General features: G+C 34.4%; 2 protein-coding genes across 2 annotated transcripts in view; both read right to left on the bottom strand.

The window, feature by feature from the left end:
- The window catches only part of LOC119576685 (inactive hydroxysteroid dehydrogenase-like protein 1), a 57,941-nt gene extending 40,564 nt beyond the window's left edge, over positions 1-17,377 (bottom strand). The window contains exons 1-3 of the mRNA XM_037924331.1: positions 17,284-17,377; positions 16,134-16,220; positions 15,803-15,913 (exon numbers count right to left, since the gene is read on the bottom strand). Of these exons, the coding sequence (XP_037780259.1) occupies positions 15,803-15,913; positions 16,134-16,220; positions 17,284-17,359 (274 nt within the window). The 5' untranslated portion in view covers positions 17,360-17,377. The remainder of the gene's footprint in view (positions 1-15,802; positions 15,914-16,133; positions 16,221-17,283) is intronic.
- A 4,115-nt stretch (positions 17,378-21,492) lies between these two features.
- Positions 21,493-21,861, bottom strand: LOC119576684 (rab GTPase-activating protein 1-like). The gene has a single exon (XM_037924330.1). It carries the CDS (start codon positions 21,859-21,861, stop codon positions 21,493-21,495), a length of 369 nt encoding a protein of 122 aa, XP_037780258.1.
- Positions 21,862-22,798: the final 937 nt, after the last annotated feature.

The raw sequence follows: 22,798 nt of genomic DNA, 5'->3' as shown, positions 1-22,798 counted from the left end.
GAGGAAAGGTATACGAAGGTCGGGTTGTGGGGGCGGAAAACCCCGAATATTCCAATGAAGGAAGTTTAAAATTTAGATTAGTTTTAGTAGGTTTGGGGATTTTTAGGGGAAGAAGCTAGAGGGTGGGAAAAGGGTTGGGGTTGAGATGGGGGAGGTGTAGGAGTTGGTGTTTACTAGGAGGGGTATTTGGAGATGGGGGTTAGGGAAGGGGATCTTGTGACATAAGGGATTACTTTGACCGGAGGGAGTGGAAAGGGGGAGAGGGGGAAGGGGGGGGGGGGTTTAATTGGGGGGGGGGGGTCGGGAGGGTGGGGTGTGTTGGGAGGGGTAGGGGTGGGTGTAGGGGGGGGATCGTTAGGAGGAGGGGGATACAGCAGTTTCTTGCAGTGGGAAGGGGCAGGAGTTGTAAAATTTGGGGGGTTGAGTGTCAGTTTTCATTTGGTAAACTTTAAATTTTCAATGGTTTCTTCTGAGGGGTTGGTTGGGGGGTTTTTTGGGGGGTAAAGGATTTTTTGTGAGGGGGGAAAAGAGGCGGTGTCTCAAGCATAACAAAGGAAGGTGGAGGGATTGGTGGGAGGGAAAGGGGGTGGAACGTTTGTTCTGTCGTTACGGGGAGTGCGAGGAGGGAGAGGAAGGTGTTTGGGGGGTTTAGTGTGATTGAAAAACTGTAGTAGAGATTGGATGTTGGATTTTGGATGGCAGAAAAGTTTTTTACGGGGGGAAATAGGGGGGTAGAAGAGGGGGGGGTTAGATGAGGGGGGGGGGTTAAGGAATTGGGAGAAAGAGCAGTATTACTGGAGTAAGGGTAAAAGAGAAACCACGTCGACGTGCTTTTGTTGGCTTCACGTAGTGTGAGCAAATTTGAATCTGAGAGTTTTACTCAAATTTTTAGGGGGACGCCCCATAAAATACATTTTGGGGGGCCCCCACAGTTGGGAATGTGGTGATTGTGCAGGGCAGTTAGAGGGGGTGGCCCGGTTTTGGGACATATGGGATCTGGTTTTGGAAGACAATGTTTTTGGCTGGGTGTCCTAGAACCAACAAATTTTGGCCCCTGACGTGGGGAGGTTTTGGGATGGACGAACAGGGAGGGATTCTCCTCCCAGTAGACGTTCAAGGGGAAAGGTATGTCACGGAAGGTAATTTTGGGTGTTAGTGGGTTTTTTTCGAACCTCTGGGGGGTGGTTAAGGTTTTAAAAAACAGATAAATGGCTAGATATTTTTAAGGGGAGTAGCACTATATTTAAAGTTAGGGAAGGGTGGGTTTTAGTTATGATTAGTTGTCTAAGCTGGGCAAAGGAATGGGAAGTGAAAGGGGTTTGAGTCGGGGTGTAAGGAGTTAGATTTAAAGGAGGGAGTATGAGGAAAAAGAATAGGTTGTTTAAAAAAAGTGTGGGGTTTTGTAAAGATGTCGAAGGGTTGGGGGGGTCGGGAAGGGGGTTAGGTGGGGGGGAAAGCAGAGGAAAGGCGGACTAAAGGGGAAAGTGGGGGAAACACAAGATAAATTTGGGGGTTGATTGGAGGATGTGTAAAAAAGGCTCTTTAAGGCAAAAAGGGAAAGACAAATCAGGGCTGTGAGACGGAAACCCCGAATATTTAAAAAGGAAGTAACTTTAGTGAATAGATGTAGTACGTTTTTGGGGATTTGAGGGGGGCAGTAGAGGGGGGATAAGGGCCAAGAGGTTGATATGGGGGAGGTGGGGAGTTGGGGTTCTACTAGGAGGGGGTAAGGGGGTATTTGTGAATAGGGATTCACTGTTAGGGATAGAGGGGATGGGGGGGAGGGGTTTCATAAGGTTCAGTGTGTAAGGGGTGAGGGGATGGTGGGAGGGGGACATAAGGGTTCAGGTTATCCAGGAGGGAATGGAAGGGGTAAGGGGGGGGTGGGAGGGTTTAAAGTGGGGGGTCGGGGTCGGGTGGGGGGCTGGTTGGGAGGGGTTTGGAGGATGGGTAGGGGGGGTATCGTTAGGAGGGGGATGGAAACAGCGTTACTTGCGTGTGAAAGGAGCAGGAGTTGAAGATTTGGGGGTTGAGTGTCAGTTTCATTTAAATAATCTTGAATATTTTTAATAGTTCTTCTGAGGGGTTGGTTGGGGAGTTTTTTGGGGGTAAAGGATTTCTTTAGGGGGGGGAAGAGAGGGTTCGGTCTCAAACGTAGGGCAAAAGGGAAGGTGGAGATGTTGGTGGTAGGGGAAGAGGGGGGGGAAAGTTTTTCTGTCTGTTACGGTTAGTGCGAGGGAGAGAGGAAGGTGTTGGGGTTTTAGTGGTGATTGGAGTATCTGTAGTGAGTTGGGGGTGTCTAGGTTTGGGGTGGCAAAAAAGTTTACTGGGAAGGTAGGAGGTAGAAAAGGGGGAGTTAGATGAGGGTGGGGGGGTTTAGGGGAATTTTGGAATGACAGTATTTGGAGTAGGAAATAAAAGAGAAAAAAACGTCGACGTGCTTTCCCGTCTGGCTTCCCCCTAGGGAGTCCCCAATTTTAATCTGAGATTTCTACCTCAGACTCAAATTTTTAGGTGGGACAGCCCCTTTTAAAAAAACATTATGGGGGCCCCCACAGTTGGCACAGTGCTGATTTTGAGAGCAGTTAGATCGGGGTTTGGGCCCGGTTTTGGGGACATGTGGGGATTGGCTGTGGAACGGCAATGTTTGGGTGGATGCCTAGACGCCCAATTTTGGCACTGCGTGGAGGGGTTGGTATGGCGAACAGGGAGGGGTTCTCCTCCATTAGACGTTAAAGGGGAAGTCTGTCTACGGAGGTAAATTTGGCATGTTAGGGGTTTTTTCGATGACCTTGGGGGAAGGGGAGTGCATTGCACGATGTTGCATCAAGTTGGAGACAAGCAAAGGGTTTCTCCACAGTCTGACCAATCTTTGTCATGATGGGCAATTTTTTGGGGAGATTGAAAATGTTCCCGGGGCAAGTATTTAGGGTTTGGGTGGGTTCGCAAGGGGGGTTTCTATAGGTCAGTTTTGTTTTTTAAGCTAAGCTTGGTTTCGGTGTTACTGTGAAAGAGGGAGCGGTCGGGTCGGTACGGAAAGAGACTTTACCCTTTTTTTTGGAGACATTGTTGGAAGAGAGGGGTTTTTTCAAGAGGGAGCTGTGGGAGGGGTCACGAAAAATCGCCCTTTGGCTGCACTAAAGAGAGATTTAAGATTTTTTAGAGATAGGGGTAGTAGAAGGGGGGGGGCGTGACGAAGAGGGTAGTGTTGAGGGAGGTAGGTTAGGAGGGGGCAAAAAGGCGTAAGGTATTAAAAAGGAGGATGGGTGGGGATGTTGGAGGTGTGGGGGTAGAGGTTTGAAGTTTAGCAGCTGGGAAAAGTGGAAATGTTCCTTAAGGGTTGATTGGGCTATGTACTAGTAGATTTAGAGGGGGGAGTTATTGCAGTGTTCGAGCCGTGGTCAAAGGGGAGCCTGGGGTCAGGGGGGGTGGGTTAACATCGTTGGGGGGTATTGATAAAAGGGGCAAGCCTCATTGCCCCCCAATGGGGGGATATGTTTATTTCTGGGCCCTGGTAAGCGGTTAGTTGGGGATAAAAAAGCCACCCCCCAGGGTCCCCTTTAGGGTAGGGTGGTAACAAATCAGGGGAAACCTCCCCGGTCCCCCAGGCCGTTCAGGACTGCACAAAGTGCCTTTATCCTTTCAGCACAGCTCTCACACCTTAGGAGGTGGATAGCAGAAGGGGTTTTGTGAAGGGGCAGAACGAAAAAGGGGGGGAAAAAAAAAAAAAAAAGGGCCCGGGGAAAATTTGTTGAGCGAGGGGTGAGTCCCCAAAGGGTTTGGGGGGGTTTCCCCCCCTTTTTGGGGCCCAGTCCCGCCTCCTAAGCCCCCCCACGACAACAACGGGCAAGGGATTGGGGGGGTATTGGCCATGGTGAGCCTGAAATAATGGGGAGAAAAAAACCGTCTACCCCTCAGGGTCTCCATGAGGGTAAAGGCTAGGCAAAAAACCCAAAGGGATTACCGTGCCCGGTTTTCCAGAGGCTTTTTCACAACTGACACAAAGCCAGCCTTTCATCCTTTCACCATGGGCTCTCACACCTTAGGAAGTGACAAAAGGGATGAAGAAGAGAAGGACAAGGAAAGAGGGGGGAAGAAAAGGTCATGAAAAATTTAGATGAGGCAAGGGCTGCCAGTCCCGACAAGGGTGCTCCCCTAAAATTGGGTCCTAGTCTGTCTCCTAAGCACCCCCATGGACAACAATGAGAAAGGGGGTTTGGGGGGGGGGTTGTGGAGCCAACTATTTCTAAACAAGATCCAAAAAACAAAAACACAGCACTGAACAGTGCAGTATCTTGCACTATAATTTTCCATTCTCAAATGCAGTAATTAAAAATGAAAAATCAAATGAGAGCAAAAAATGTATAAGGTAAAGAAAACAACATTTCTTTACAAAAAGGTTATCAAATAAATTATTCCTTTTAAAAACACAAGATAAACTAAAAAAACCCTATACCTTATTAAATTTACTATATATACAACACAATTAGATTTTTTTCTTGGGTAATCTACTTAATTTCTATTAAAACAATTTCCTTTAGTTGGAGACTCATAATTAGATAATAAAAATGCAAGATAATGCAATTTCACATAACAATAGAGGATACAGTAAAATCTCGGTTTTTGCATGCCCTAGTTTTTGTAGGATTCTGTTTTTGACGACTTTTTCCTTTAAATTTAGTCCCAGTTTTTGCACAGTTGAAAACAAGACCACACCCACGAGTCCACCTGCCCAGGTGACTCAGCCACTCATTTCCCAAAATCCAGCGCCTGCACAAAGCATTCCATGTGTATGTGACTCAGGCCTTGATAACTGAAGTCCTTATGGAGGGGGATTCTCCTTCCAAACAATAACCTCCCCCCCTCCTCGCCATTTTCCATTTACCAAATAGAGTCTTCAATAAAGGTAAAAGTGATGTTAAATATTCATTTATCCCTGTCACTGATCATTTATATTTATTTTCTATTGTTTTCTCTTAAGTAAAACTATAGTTATTCTCTATAGAAATATTTTTGGGTGTCTGGAATGAATTAATTGGCTTTACATTATTTCTTAAGGGAAATATTGCTTCGTTTTTGTCAATCTTTAAGATGGATTATCATGAAAACCGAGGACCCACTGTATCCCACTTAAATAAAACAAAGCATTTACTCTAGCATATTAAATAACTAATAAATTAACAGAGAACAGATTTGTATAAAAAATCAAATATTACACTCACACAAAAGCTGCACTGACAACATAATCCCAAAACTAGGATGAGTAAAAAAAATGGGCTAAAATTTGAAATATACAATATATAATGAAGAGAGCAATTTACCAAAGTGAAAAATATAAAAAGGTGCTGCATTCTTTTCACTGTTCTTTACTGCTTCATTCCTTGTTCTCTTTCAGATTGTGTAGCAAGAGGAGATTCCACATATACATGCTGAACATGAAGAGCCACTTTGGGCAGAAATTTTCCGAAGCATGTTTCTGCAATGAGAGAGGATGAATAATGAACTGAGGTTGCTTATAATCTGAATAGGAAAAGAGAGGGTGACAAGAAAATGGTAACGACAAAGAAAAGGAAAACACTTTTGGAAAAGGAAAAGGAGAAAAAAGGAAAGAAAAATGCCGGAGAAATGTTGCCGCTCCAGGTTCCGAAAACATTACTCTTTCTAATTTCGAAACATCCCCTTTTAGCAACCAGAAATCAATATATGAACAAAAAAAAAAAAAAAATTGGCTTGTGGGGCAGATGCTCTGAACATGAAAGAAAAAGATTGTCTAACATTATATATATAATAAAAAGTGGTTTGCAAAATTATTATATTGTTGAAAAGAATAGAATTAAAAGACAGGAAACTGAAAACAAGAGTTCCAAAAAATCAAATTCTAAGAGCCAATTTTTTCTTTCATCATAAATTGTTCAAGTATTCAAATTGCAGATTTATCAATATAGAAGTGACAGCCTTATCATATTCACTTGTATCAATAGTATCATTGCAATTATCAACTCTATACAGAACAACAAGTTGGTTATCATGATATCAGCAGGATTACTGCAAACAGAGGGAATATTAGAACCTCTACTTGTACTGTTTTTACCCCTGGCTTAATATGTATACAGTGGCCTTCCCAGTCCTGTAGACATTCAAAAATGATCTGAACTTCATTCAATTTTCTTTTAACCTTTTTAATAGAAAGGACATCCTTTTAACCTGGAATGTTTGCAAAGCCCCTGATACCTGCATTAAGATTATCCTACATATTGACCAAAAAAGGAATTCACCTCCCCCCCAAAAAAGTATTGCAAGTTTGGGGCTGAACTGTTCATGTTATTATTGCTGTGAGTGAGAAAGATGCCAAATTCCCTACGTGCCCCAAAATATGCTATTTCATAACATCATCCACAACGTTCCCTTGATTACACACTTTACTCCCCACAATACTCATATATGCCACAAAGTCAGAATTCTGCTGACAGTTACTACTTTGCACCAATTATTTCCCTAATTCCATCTCAATCTAACAAAAATGTTTTGTAACAGTAATTTACTCGGTGAAATGAAATTGAATTTTTTTTATACAGGTTACACTGAGGATAATATGTGTGCTGAGTTGCAGGATTTTGCAATCAACCCCACTGCCCATTATATTTTATGCACATCCAACATTGACTAACTCCCATAAATACCCACTCTTACTGGCCACCTTTTGCACTGAATGACCTACAGCCTCACAACTTTATTTTCTTTACATTTATGCGAGTAATTTCAAGAAGCTTCACTGTTGGGGATCATAAGAAGTAATACTTCCTGGTTTGTCTTAGCCAGCAGCACATGTCTTCCCTCTCCTCCTTTACACTCCCTCAGACATGCTACAGGGCCCTAGTTCCTATTGCTTTCTTTGCTGATTAGTCCATTGCGTCTACTGTTTTCTTTCTCTTTTCCAGCCATTTCTGTTCCTTCTACTTTCTTTTTTAACTTCATATTTTGTCATGTGACAAGACATATAGCTAAAGTGTGTGAGACAAGGAGGAGTGTGTTGCTCAAGCCAAGCTGATTGACATTATGCCTGTTGTTTTTCTTCCTTTTTTTCTTTATTATATTCTGAACTTGTTTTCTGGCGAGCTTTCTTTTTCAGCTTTGCAAACATGGTTTGTATGCTGAAACAAGTGCCTGAAAATATTACACCACAAGTGTAGCCTTATTTTTGCAGTTTTTTCCCCCCCAATGAATGGAAACAATTAATTCTCTAAATGATAGACTCATCTCTCAGGATGTTACAAAATCTTAAATTTCAACCTATTTGAAAAAACTCACAAGTGAGCAACCTGTATATTTTCCTCTTTGTTCTTATCTGCAACCATGAATTTTTTGGGCAATTAAATTACCTTCTGTGACTGTATATACAAATTCTATCAAATCAAAGGGACTTCAGTGTGTCTTTTATTCTTTACTTTGAGTTAAGTGGGAAAACTTTAAAGCACATTTTACAGATATCAATCAGACTTTTCAATAGTTTGGTGTTCAAGATCTATGTATCATTAATGAGCAATAAACAAATAAATATCAAACAAACCATGTCTAATAACTACTGAGTAAACAATGCTTGAGCACATCTAGAGGAAAGCTAATGACCTAAAGTGTGCACTTCTACTTTATAATCACTATTACCTTCAATGAAAGTGAAAGAGCTTGGCCAAAATTTTGCTGACCCACATATAGAATATCAGCCGCGAAAGTTATATACAATATTGTACATACTCAGTGCAGTGGTGGTGAGTAAATAAAGTTCTTACTTTTATCCAGATTTTGTATATCAATAAACAAAATTGTAATGATAATAGCAAAACATAAACAATTATCATATACAGTAATGATGATAATTATAATAATAATAATATAATAATTAAAAAAAGGTAATAATTTAAACAACATCCTTAATGGAACTTACCGTATTCCATGAATCCAGTACCCACTTGTACGGCAAGTTATCCTACGGTTGCAATGGCATGAGACACGAATGTTGCTGCTGTTGGGATTCCGGGATCTTTTAGATGAAGAAACACTTTCCATTATATTTAAACCTAGACGTATTTCCAACTAAATAATAATAAGTAATAAAAAAAATAATATTATATTTATTATTATTTTTTTAAAAAATAAAATAATAATAAAAATAATAATAATAAAAAAAAAAGACTAAACAAGCATGTGTAAATTTATGTTTAAAAAGGGTCAAATTTCCCCTCAAAAACCATCTTATTCAGGGTTTTAATATATTTTAAATATGAAATTATATGTAAAAACCATTAAAAAAAATCAAATAAATTACAGGGCATCCCCCACTAAAAAAATTTAAGGGTTTAAATTTGTCTTTACACTGTTTGGTTCCTCCAGTACTAAATCACCAATGAGCCAATTACTGCTTTCTGTCTAAATCTATTTACCCCTTCCTTGATTTTAAAAAAAATTGGGTTTTAAAGGAAAATGCTTTTTAAACCAATGTCAAAAAACTAAATAACCCAAAAAAGTCTATAAAAAAATAACACACCAATACTAAAAACATTAGTAAAAAAACATTTTTCCAAAAACTAAAGGGAAAAGGTGAAATCGGGTAAGACAAGGTCTTCAAATTGCTCCTTTGGGGGTTAAGCACTTCCACCCTGTGCAAGACTTTCACAAAAAAATCCCTTTTTGGGTTTAAAAGCCTTTTTAAAAAAATTTTAAAAAAATCCTTTTGGGCTGCCAAAGGGCATGTATAGAAATCATGCTCCCCGGGGACTTTGTTACCCCTTTTTTTTCCAAACAGTTTATCTACAAGGGGTTTGGGTTTTACCACGGGGCCATACTTTTTCTCCCCTTTTTAAACCCTATTCCTTCTTTTGATTTTTTTTGATGACTACGGGGTTGTGGGATTTTGTTTTAAACCGACTCCCAAAAAAAAAAAAAAAAAAAAAAAAAAAAAAAAAAACACAAAGGGGACAGTTCATACATCTAGGTTAGGTTAAAAAACAAAGGGCCTGTCACCCCGGTGGGAAATGATGGGCCCGGGCACATAAAAGGGGCCCCTGAAATTGGTGATGTCCACAGGTGAAAAAACTAGACACAATTTTTTTCCCAAAGGAGTTTGCCCTCCCTTAACATCCTTTCTATTCATCCCACCGATCTTCCCCCGGAAATGTAGCACCTTTTAAAGGAAAATTTTAACCAAATTTTTTACTACATTGCAATTTTATGAAAAAAAATTTTTTAAATAAATTTTAATATATTTACAGGGCCACAAATTGATTCCTTCTAGAAAACACTTACCTCTTGTAAACAAGATCTAAAGCTGGTCATTGGTTGACACATAAAAGGGGTTAACAGTCTAAACAGTGTTTCCCCAAAGCTCGGTATTCCCTTCCATGCCCTGGGAGAATCACCCAAAAAAAAGCCTGAAAGGATGGGAAATCTTCTATTTCTGTAACCCTATACACGTTTTTGGGAGGGGTGGAAAATGTTTTTGGAAAAACAAATAATTTTTCCCAGATCCTTGTTCTTTTATCAAAATTTTTTAAACCTTTTTTACTAAATGAACTAAAAATATGTAAATTCTCTAAAAAAAAAAATATTTAAAAAAACTAGACTTTTTTTAAAGCAATATAACTTATCTAAGTTTTGGGGAATTTTCCCAAACTTTTAAAAAACTATAAACGCAAGGGTTTTAAACACTTGACACCCCACAGCTATTTTTTTAGTGTGAATGCCCTCCCTTTTTTGGGCACCATAGATTCCCAAAAGGGGTAGGGGGATGTGTCCTAAAATTTGAACAATGTTGATGATGGAAACCCTTGGGGTGGGGACCCTTTCCCCCCGGAAAGAACTATTTTGTCAAAAAGCAAGCATCGCTGCGACTTGACTTAAACATGACCCAGAGTCAAACTCTGAGGCTTCCCCAAAATTTTTCTTTTGGTGGGGAAGCTTTTACTCCCACTTTTTTACTAAAAAAAAAACAGAAAATGCTTTTTTTCAAAAAATTTTCATTTTTGATGGTAAATAAAAAGATCCCCAAGCTTCTCCCATTTGATCTTGCATTGTTTGAATTATCTCGGGGCACTCATACAAAATCTTCTTTTGTGTATTTTTCCCCCTTTGTTGTCACCCTAATAAACCCTCCGCTTTAACTTTCAATATAAATGTGGTGAATTTTTTTTAAAGCCTTTACAATGCTTTCGGAAGGGGCCCTTTCCCTACTGGGGATACGGGAAATTTCAAAATATTCGAAAAAGGTATTAAAGGAAATTTTAAAAAAAAAATTTTTTCATTTTGAAACCCTGTTCACCCTGCAAAAACCTTTTTCCAAAAACTATCTGAACCCTGGGATTAAAACTTAAATTGAAATGTTTGCGTCACATATATTTAAAGTGCATAAATTAATTTCCTATCATTCATAAAAAAAAAAAAAAAAAAAAGCCTAAAAATTAAACCCCCAAACGGTTAACGTTTAAAATTTTTAAATTTGCCAGACATCAAAAGACATATAGCACTGATAAAGTATTGAAGAAAAAAGCGAAAAAATTTTTTAACGATTAGAAAAAATGTTTCCCTCTAGGGGGAAAAAAGCTGGACCCCCCTGTAGATATTGGGGCAGGGGAAAAGGGAAACAAGAGGGGGAGCAAAGGTATGGTAAGGATAAAAAAGGGGGAAGAAAAAATTTCTTCATTTCCCTACACACTAACTTTTTTTTATGAAAATCAATCAGCCCAAAGAAAAAAGAAAAGAAAAAAGAAAAGAAAAGAAAAAAAAAAAAAAAAAAAAAAAAAAGAAAAGAAAAAAAAAAAAAAAAAAAAAAAAAAAAAAAAAAAAAAAAATTAAAAAAAAAAACATTTATATTTTAAAATTTTATTTTATATATATATAAAATAAAATTATATATATATTTTATTTTTTTTCTATAAAATTAATTTTAATTATATATTATTTTTATATTATATTTAATATATTTATATATATAATTATAAATTATATTTATAATTATATTTATATTTTATTTATAATATATAATTATAATTGAATATATTATATATTTAAATATATATATTTTTTATATTAAAATATATTTTATTAGAATATTTTATCTATTTTAAAAGTTTTTAGTTATTTATTTTATAATTTTTAAATATATTATAATATATATAAAAGGTATAAAAAGATATATATTATATTTTAATATTTATATTATGTATATTATTTTAATATATATAAAATTTTATAAAAATTTTATATATATAATTAGTATATTTTCCTATATATATATTATTTTTTAATATCTATGTTATAATATTTAATTTTATATATATATTTTATATATAAAAAGGTTATATATATTTTTTATAAAATTTTTTTAATATAAAATTCTTTATTATTATTATTAAAATTTATAATATATGAAATATCTAAAATATTTTTTTAATATTAAATATATTTATTATTATCTTTTAATATATTTTAAAATATTTTTTATATTATTATAAAATTTTATATATTATATATTTTAATATAAAAGATATATAATATATATATATATATTTTTGATATATATTATTAAAAGATTTTTATATATATTTTATATATAATAAATATATAAATATATATATATATTATATATTATAAATGTTTTTTATATATAAATTATATATTTTATATAGGGTTATATATATTTTATGAATATATAAAATTATATAATATAAAATATATATATAGCAATATATATGTATATATATTTTAATAATTTTAATATTAGTTTAAAAATATTTTAAAATAATATATATATATATTTTGGGGTGGGGTTTTTGTTTTAAAATTATTATTTAAAAAAGATAAAATATTATATATTTATTATTTTATAATATATATATATATATATAAATATAGGTTTTTATATATATATTTATATATTTTTAAAATTTTTTTTTTGGGGGTTTGTGGTTTTGTTTTGTGGTGTGTGGGTGGTGTGTGTTGTGTTGTGGGGTGTGTTGTGTGTGTTGTGTGTTGGTGTTGTTTGGTGTGTGTGTGTGTTTTATTGTGTTTTTTTGGGAAATATTTATACATTTTTTATATATAGTTAAATATATATACATGTTTTAATAATATGTAAAAATAAAAATTTTTATTTTTGTTTTTAAAAATTTTATATTTTATATTATACATGTGTTTTTTTTTTTTATATATATAAATGTTTTTTAATTTGTATTATAATTAATGGTTTTATATATTGTATTATTTATAATTTTTAATTTTATTTTATTTTTAAATATTTTTTATATTATAATTATATATCTTATATAATATATACTAAAATAATATAAATTATATATAATAATATCTCTATTAATATATATATTAAAAATTTTAATATAAATTATAATTTTTAATTTTAATAAAAATATTATATTCTAATATATATATATTATATAAAATTATTTAAAATTTTAATATTTTTAATATATATATTATAAAACATTATAATAAACCCCTTATACTTAATAAAATATATTTTTATTATATATATTTTATTTATTTTTTTTCTTTATTTTAAAATAATTTTATATACAAAATATATATTAAAACCATGAAAATTTTTTAATAAATAAAAAATATATATATTTTATTTATTTTTTAAAAAACCAATATTTATTAAATTATAAAAAATTAATATTAATATTAAAATATATAATATTTAACTATATACACACCCACACCATATATATATAATATAAAATATATAATATATAAAAAAAAAATTTAATAAAAAAAACATATAACACACACACAACACATAATATTACTATTACCCACACAAAATATTATATAATATAACCCCACACAAAAATATATATTTAATAATTTTAAAAATATAAAATAAAATATATTTAATATATAAAAAATATAAAATATATATAATAATAAAATTATACCCCACACAAAAATTTATAAAAAATTATAAAAAAAAATATATATAATATTAAAATTATATAATTTTAAATTTTAAAAAATATATTTTTATAAAATATAATACATATATCCACACACATTATATAATAAAAATATAAAAAAATATATATATATATATATATATATATCTATATATTTTAAAATAATATTATTATATATATTATAAATATATAAAAAATTATATATTTTATAATATTATATATTATATAATATATATATATAAATATATATATTTGGTGTATTATGTTATATAAAATTTTATATATTATAAAAAATTTTAAAAATTTATATATATATATAATATATATAGGGGGGATATTTGATATATTATTATAATATATATTTTTTTTTTATTTTATTAATATTATATTATAATTTAATAATTTTATTTTGGGTTTATATTTTTTTTTTTTATTATATATTATATTTTTTTATATATTTTTAATAAAATAAAAGAATATAATATATAAAATAATATATATATTTTTAAATATATATTAATTTATATATTTAATACATTATACACACACACACACACAAATAAAATTTTAATATATATATAAAATTATATAATTTTATATATTATATATATATTATATATCATATATACACACCACACATATTATATATTATTATATAATTATATATATAAATATTTATATTTTATATATAATTAATAATTATATTATACATATACATAATCACACACACATATAATAATTTATATATATAATAAAATTTATAATATATATTATTATATAATTAATAATATATATATATTTTTAAAAAATATATATATATTATAATATATATCAATTATATTATATATATATATATATATTATATATATATATATATCCACACACACTTTTAATAATATAACACACAAAATTATATACATATATACACAACATATATAACATATATACACACACATTTATCCATTATACACACACACAATATACATAATCACCACAATATATACATATAACACACACACAATATAATATATACCCACACAATATAAAATTTTCCACCCACATAAACATATAACCCCAACTATATACTATTACACACACACATTAAATATATTTTAATATATATATATTATATAATTATAAAATATTATAAAAATAATATATACACACACACTTATTATATCTTATACACATCATATTATATATATCATATTACACACAATATTTATAAAAAACAAATCCCAACACATTATATATAATAAAAATTTTATATATATTATTTTATTATATATATATTATTATATTATATATAAATATATTATATATATTTTTTAAAATATTATATTATATTTAATATTATATATTTATATATATATATAATTTTATTATAAATATCTATATATAAATATATATTTTTTTATATATATTATATATTTATATATAATATAAAATATTTAATTATATATATAATAATTATATATTTTTTATATATATATATATATATATATATTTTTATATATTATTTATTTTAGATTTATATTTTTTATTATATATATATTAAATATATAATATTAAAAATTTATTATATTTTATATTTTATATATATAAAAATTTATATAAAATAAATAATATAATATATATATTATATTTATATAAAAAAAAATTTTTATATATATATACACACCCCACACACACCCACACCACACATATATATAATATAAAATTATAATATTTAATATATATAAATATATTATAATATATATAATATATATATATACATATAACACACACACACCACACACCATATAATAAATATATACATTTTAAACCAACACTTTTATAATATAAAAAATAAAACCACACACATAATATATATAAAATATAATATATAATTTTAAAATATATTATATAATATATTATATTATAATATTATTTTAATATAAATATATACACCCACACAATATTATAATTACATATATACACACCCCCCATAATATAATATATAAAAAATATAATAAAAAATATATACATATATACACCACACACAAAATTTATAATATAACATAATACAACACAACAACATATAATATATATAATATATAAAAAAAATATATTAAAAAAATATATATTATATAAATAATATATATATAATATAATATAAAATACAATATCACACACCACACTATATATTATATATATATATATAATTATATATATATATATATATATATAATTAATTTTAAAATACATATATACCACACACCATTATATATATACATATAATAATTTTATATATTATATATAATATAATATATATATATATATTATATATAAAAATATACATATACAAAACAAAAATATATAAATCAATAAACAACCCACATATATAAATATAATATAACATATATACAACACACAAAATTTTAAAAAATATACTATATACAACACACATATATATATACATATATACACCACACCATATATATATGCATATATACACCAACAAAAATTTATTATATAATATTTATATATATATATATTATTTTAAATATATATATTTTAAAATATTATACACACAATTTTTTACTTTGGGATGCCCCAAGGTAGGAAAACTGAAGAAGATAATTCTTGAAAGGGAAAAATTTGTTGCAGAAAAATTCACACATGAACTGGGGGGGGGGGGGGTGAGGGCAAAGTCCTCCAGCCCCCTTCCCTCGGGGAGTGCCCAGTCACGGCAATTTATGATGCTGAATAACTTTTGATGTGAAGTTGGGGGGAGTTAGCCTCTGATGAGCGCATCTGTACTGTAAAGAATTACCCTTGGATCTTCTGTTCATTACCTAGGATGCCAATTTCTTTGTCTTGAAGATGCTTTGAAATATCCTGATAGATGGGCTGGCCGTTTGAAAAGTCAGCTCGAACAATTTCTGTCTTCACGCCAAATTCCTCACCTGTAAAAATTTAATTAAATCAGAAAATATGGCATCCTAAATCAGCTTTTAAAAAATAACAAAGTATTTTAAAACTATAAAATTTCCAAATAATATCTTGGATGTCCTATCTTTTCAAAATATAACAAATATTAATAAATTATGTCTTTGAAGGCCGAATAAAAATCGCGCAACAACTTGGGGAAATCAACCACTGAGAAAACAATAAGGAAAAGCTTACTTATTTCTGCAGCAACTTTTTCAAGCTTTGACTGGGTGCGAGAAAAGAGGACAATATTATTTTGGGGTTTTGGGAACTCCTGCAACCCTTGCCATCCCATCGTGCAGCCGTAACCATCAACAGAGATTTTCCCGAAAACCCCCATAATCTACCTTCCTGGCCACTAATTTTCAAAAAGCAAATTACCATTTTGGCAAGATCTATGGGGAAGATGAATGACAGAACACGAGGCTGAAAAGAGAGAGGGCAAAGAGAAAGGAAAGGAAAAGGAGGGAGGGTGAGGAGAGGGAGAAAGGAGGGAAGGAGAGGTTAATGTTACCAAGAGCATCGCACAAAGATAGAAGGAAAGAACACTGAATCTTGAAAAGGCCCGAAATAGAGGAAAACACCAGGAAAAAGCTGTTTTTGGCCCAAATTATCTAAATGAAAGAAAAAATCTCTGCATGTGACTGCCAGAGATAGGCCCAACACCTCGCCCGAGCTTGATGTTCATTTCTAATTTTCTGGGGAATCACAGAGGTAGGAAGGTGGGTTGGGATTTTTGGGTTCGCCTGATGCTGGCTTTGGGGCTTGTCTCTGGAGGTGCGAGGGGGAGGCCGGGGAGAGGGAGGTGAGGTGCAGAGGGAGAGACGGAAGGGGAGGGGAGACGGGGAGGGGGGGGAGACGGAAAGGGAGGGGGAAAGGAAGGGGAGGGGGAAAGGAAAAGGGAGGGGGGGGAAGGAAGAGGGGGGGAGACGGAAAGAGGAGGGGGAAGGGAGGGAGGGGGAACAAAAAGGGAGGGGAGACGGAAAGGGAGGGGGAGAGAGACGGAAAAAGGGAGGGGGAGACGGAAGAGGGAGGGGGAAAAAAAGGGGGGAAAGGAAAGGGGGGGGAAAAAAAGGGGAAAGGGGGGGGGGGGGGGGGAGGGGGGCGGAAAAAAGGGAAAAAGGGGGGGGGAGGGAAAAGGGGAGAGGGGAAAGAGGGGGGGGAGGAAGAGGGGGGGAGACGAAAGGGAGGGCGGGGAATTGAAAGGACGCTGCCGGGGGACCCCCGGGCCCGGGGCCCCCCCCGGGCCCAGCCCCCCCCCGGCCCCCTCCCCACCAAGGTTTTTCCGACCTCCCCTCCTCTCAGGAAGGCGCCCCGGGTTTTGGGGAATGGGCCCCAGGTTTACTCAAATAGAGAATGCCCACGATGGCCAGGGCACCTTCCGCCGACCCGAGGGCTCGTTCAGGGGCATCGTCTCCCATCGCCGCTGCACTGTTTACTTCTCCTGGGGGGGGGGGGGGGGAAAAAAAAAAAAAAATTTTTTTTTTTTTTTTTTTTTTTTTTTTTTTTTCCCCCCCCCCCCCCGGGGGGGGGGGGGGGGGGGGGAAAAAAGGGGGGGGGGGGTTTTTTCCCGGGCCCGGCCCCCCCCCCCCTTTTTTTTGGGGGGGCCCCCCCCCCCATTTCCCCCCCTTAAAAAGGGGGGCCTTTTCCCAAGACCCGTTTTGGGCCTCGGGCCCACCCCCGGGGGGGTTTTAAAAAGGGAGGGTTTGGGGTTCCCCAAAGGGGGGGCCCTTTGGGGCCCCCCCCGGGGGGGGCCCCCCCTTTTTTCCCGGGGGCCACCCCCCCGGGGTTTTTTTTTTTTTTAAAAAAAGGGAAAAAAAGGGGCCCCCGGGGGGCCCCCCCAAAAAAAATTTTAAAAAAAGGGAAATTAAAAAAGGGGGGGTTTTTAAAAACTTAAAAAATTTAAAAAAAAAAAGGGAAAAGGAAAAAAATTTTTTTTGGGGGGTTTGGGAAAAAGGGGGGGGGGGTTTGGTTTTTTTTTTTTTTTAAAAGGGGGGGGAAAAGGGGGGGGGTTTCCGGTCCCCCCCCGGGGGGCCCCGGGGAAAAATTTTTTTTTTTAAAAAAAAAATTTTTAAAAAAAAAAAATTTGGAAAAAAAAAATTTTTTTTTTTTTTTTTTTTTTCCCCCCACACACCCCCCCCCCCCCCAAAAAAAAAAAAAACCCCCCAAAACCCCACACACACACACACACCCACACACACACACAAAAAAAAAAACCCCCCCTTTTTTTCCCATAAAAAGGGGGGGGGGGGGGGGGGGGGGGGCCCACACAAACACACACACACACACCCCCCCCCCAAAAAAAAAAAAAATAAAAAAAATTTTTATTTTTTTAAAACCCCACACACACACCCCCAAAAAAACCAAAAAAAAATTTTTTAAAAAAAAAAAAATATATTATTTTAAAAAAATTTTTTAAATCATCATCTTTTTTCCCCCCATAAAAAAACCCCCCATCATAAACCCCCCCCAAAAACCCTCCCCCCCGGGAAAACCCCCCCGGGGCTTCCCCTTTTCCCCCCGGGGGGGTTTTTTTTTTTGGGGTTTTTTTTGGGTTTTTGGGCCCCCCCCCCTTTTTTTTTTTTCCCCCCTTTTGGGGCCCTTTTTTTTCCCCCCCCTTTTTTTAAAATTTTTTTTTAAAACGAAGGGGGCCCTTTTTTTTTTTTGGGGAAAATTTTTTTTTTTGGGTTTCCTTTTTTTCCCCCTTTGCCACCCCCCCCAAAAACCTTTTTAAAAATTTAAACCCGTTTTTTTTTTTTTCCCCTTTTTTTTTTTTTTTAAAAAAATTTAAATTTTAAAATTTTTAAAATTTTTTTTTTTTTTCCTTTTTTTTAAAAATTTCCCCCCTTTTGGAAAATTTTTTTTTTTCCCCTTTTTTCCCCCCCTTTTTTTTTTTAAAATTTTTTTAAAATTTTAAATTTGCCGTTTTTTTTTTAAAAAAAACCCTTTCGTTTTTTTCCCCCCCAATTTTTTTTTTTTCTGCACAAATTTCCCCCTTTAAATTTTTTTTTCCCCCGTTTTTTTTTTCTGCTAATTCTTTTCCCCACTTCCGCTATCAAGTCTATGCATCAGAAAAAGTAAGTTGTTAACTACCCCGTCCCCGCCACTTTTTTGCCCCCCTTTAAAAAAATTTTTAAGGGCATCCTTTCATTTCTTTCCAAAAAAAAATTGAAAAGTGGTTTGGAGACAAACATCCTTTTTCTAACGCCCCACTTACCTTCGAACCATTCGCTGTGTTGTTACCACCATAACTTTTTTTCCCTATTTAATATTTAAATTTTTGGATAAACCTAGTCATTACCCCGGTTTAGTTTACTTGGCCATTGTATGCCCCTAGCGCTTTTGTAACCCTTTCCCTATCGAATGCTTTTTTAAAACAATAAAGTTGTGGGAAAAAGTTTTTTCTGATGATTTCTCTGGGCTTTAAAAAAGGAGCCCCAAAAAATTTAAAAATTTGTTCCACTGTGCTTCGATTTTTCTGAAGCCAGCTTGTTAATTTATCTAGAATTTCTTCAATTCCCGGTTTTATTTATTTAGGATGCGGGGAGTAAGACTTTGTAGGATGACTTTAAAAAACTGATTGGGGCGATGTTCCAAATACATTTTTTTCTCATTTTTTTTTTTGGGGTAGGAATGGACCTTTGGGCCCTTGTTTAGGCCATTTACCAGTTTGGAGTATTCGGTTGGGACAGATGTAAAGGGTTTTTATAATGGGGGTCTCCACCGGGACTTAAATTTTGGGTGGAAGGTTTTTTTTATCCAGGTGCTTTATTCAGTTTTAACTTTATAATCGGGTGCCCTTTTCTTTCCCATTCTAAGATGACGGGGTTTTGGTTTCCCCTGATTTTTTAGCCCTGCCCAATACTGTTTTTATAAAATCTCTTGATGTTGGGCAACTCGCGGCAGTATTCTTTCCATTAGCTGTCCCCCTTCGGAGTTATTTGTTAACAGTGACCCGGTTTTTTTTTTCAACATTTTTTCTTTCTGTCCCCTTCCCCTTTTTTAAGCTCTTGATTTTCACTGTTTTGGGTTTTTTTAGAATTGTTTTTCTGCTGAGCTTGTTCAATATTTTCAGGGGTTTTTTTCAAAACCCAAAATCTTTTGCTTTTTTTTTATAGCTCTTTTTACCTCCTTGTTTGGGCCCTTCCCAAAAATGGCCCAAAACTTTCTTGTTTGGGGAAATCTTTTTTCTTTAGTTCTCTTCTTTTTCCCACTTTTGTAGGATTTCTGGTGTTTTTCCATGGGCTTTTAAATTGGTTTGGCCTTTTTCCCAAAATCTCCCCTTTGCTTTTTTGAAAGTTATATCAGTGAAATGGGGCACAGAGCTGCTGTGGTTTTTTCATTTTTGAGCAGCAAGAGTGGTGCAAATCTCCCCCAGTTCAAATTTATACTTTTCTGCTTTCCTTGGGCTTCAGCTTTTCCAAACAAATTTGTGCTCCTTCGCGAAACCTTTTTTCTCTTTTGAGGTCGCATTTGAAGTCATTTATAAAATGGGTCGTGATCATACCAATTTTCCGTTTTTTTTTTTAAGTTTTTCCCCTTTGGGGCCCGTTTATTCCGTTTGGAATCTTTGTCCCCCAAGAATATAAAACTATTAATATGGTGAAATCCACTGGTAATGCCACGCTCTTCTCGATATTTTTTGATTTTTGGAGAGTATTAAACCACAATAAGTGATGTCCCCTTTTGGCAAATTCAGTAGCATTTTACCTCTTTCATTTTTGGGTTTCCCACTCCAAAATCTCCCAAAAAAATTTTCCCTTTCCCCCCAGGGGCTTTCCTTATATCCGGGTCTTAAACATTCCAATCCCCATGAAATTCAAGAATATCTTTTTGCTTTCTCTTTGATGGTTTTTTTCTAGATTGGTAGAAACCCTTCTATTCCCTTTCCCTGCTGTCTGATGTTTTGGGGCGTAATTGAAGATTGTCATATTTCGGGCTTTTTCCCTTTTTGTCTAATTTCAATTTTTCGGATACCGGGGGTACATTCGATCCGACTTTGCTGTCTCTTTTTTTTAACCAAACCTCCTACATCTTACGTTTTTCCCCGGGACCGCTTTTTACCACCAAAAGTGTCCATCTTCTGTGTCGTTTCTCCCAAGCCCGTCCCTCCCAAGGGTTTTTGAAACCCCCCCCAAAACTTCCAAAAAAAGATGGGAGAGAAACTCGTTTACCAAACACTTTTTTATTTTTTTCCCCATCTTTTAGGATCTTACGTTCCAAGTGCCCAAAGCCTATGTTTTTTTCGCCAGCTGTTGTTTTTTTTCTCAGTTTTTCCCACATTTTCCACTAACAGGCCCCCCCTTGAGCATAAAGACGGTGCGGGCCGTTTTTTTCCTTGGGGGGGGGGGGGCCGGGGGGGTCCCGGGGATTGGGAAATTTGGGGGGGTTGTCATTGGTTTGGGGGATTCTCCGGCAATTTTTGAATGGGGGGTGCCGTTTTCCCCCTCCATTTGCGCAGTACGGGGCCAAAAAGGTTTTTCCCGAAACTGAACCCCCGCTTTTTTGTAGCAAACCGTTTTTGGGCCCCTACTCTTCCGCCTCACTACAGATACTAGTGCAGCTGCTGCCCAACACTAGGTCGCAGTACAGGGACCATCTTTGTCACCATCTGCAACAAACCCAGAGCCACTTGGAGCACAGAGTCAATGCCTGTGAGCAAGAATAGGTTCAGGTAATGGAACACCATGAAGAGAGGGAACTTGGCTGTGTATAGAGTAAGGAACCACTGACTAGCAAACATGTGAATCTCAACACCCTGCTCCTGGAAGTGCTGCCACACGTCAGGGAGTTGTTCTTCCATCAACTTCCCAAGTTGATAAAAACGCATGTGAAGAATATCAAATCCATCTTTGAAGAGGTCATGTAACCCATACTCAAACATAATTTTGCCAAGGACACAGAAGGTTTGTTCCTCAGGCATGTGGAGAAGCAGTGCTGCTGCCAGGAAAGACAGCCCCTGGCAGTATCCCACCTCTTCATATATATATTATATATATATATATATATATATATATATATATAAAATATATATATATGCGCGCGCGCGCTAACGGCGTGTGTGTGTGTGGGGGTGTGGTGGGGTGTTCACATACATGCACACACACACACATACACACACACACACACACAAATACAAATCCCATGCATACATACAGAAATATATATATATACATATGATATAATAATAATAAATATATAATATATAATATACACACCTATATTGCGTTGTGTGTTGTCACATACATGCACACACACACACACACACACACACAATATACAAACACAAAACAATAATATATAAAATATATATATATATATATATATATATATATATATATAAAATGTGTTTTGTGTGTGGTGTGTGGTGTGTGTGTTGTGTGTGTGTGTGTGTGTGTATGTATTTTGTGTGTGTGTGTGTGTGCATATGTATGTATGTTTGAATATATATACACACCTATACACACACTGAAGGGTGAAACTGCTTCACGGAAAGACATGGTTTCACCAAGGGCATGAACGCAACTTCCAACGCGCTTGGCCTTCCTGAGTCCTGGGCTGATGGAAGACATGTGAAATGGATAAGGTTTCCCGCCATGTTGAAAATCCCCATGAAATTTGAAGGCGAGAGGAAGATTCCGGCCTGCATTAATGCTAATTTTAGGAATAAGACTGCCGGAAGCATCAGCCACCTGAGAATGACTCGTCTAAAGGGAGCCTCAGTCACACCCCTAACAATACCCTTAACATCAGCAGCCTTGGCATTCTGCTTTGAGAGGGGCGCATCTCATCTCGTAGGCGCGAGAAGTTGTCATTGTCGCCTGGAGGTTACTGCTGTGGCTGAGCACCACGGCGGGTAA

The sequence above is a fragment of the Penaeus monodon genome, chromosome 9 (assembly GCF_015228065.2).
Source record: "Penaeus monodon isolate SGIC_2016 chromosome 9, NSTDA_Pmon_1, whole genome shotgun sequence".
NCBI lineage: Eukaryota > Metazoa > Arthropoda > Malacostraca > Decapoda > Penaeidae > Penaeus > Penaeus monodon.
The sequence above is the reverse complement of the archived record's forward strand: the minus strand, read 5'-3'. Positions and strand labels throughout refer to the sequence as shown.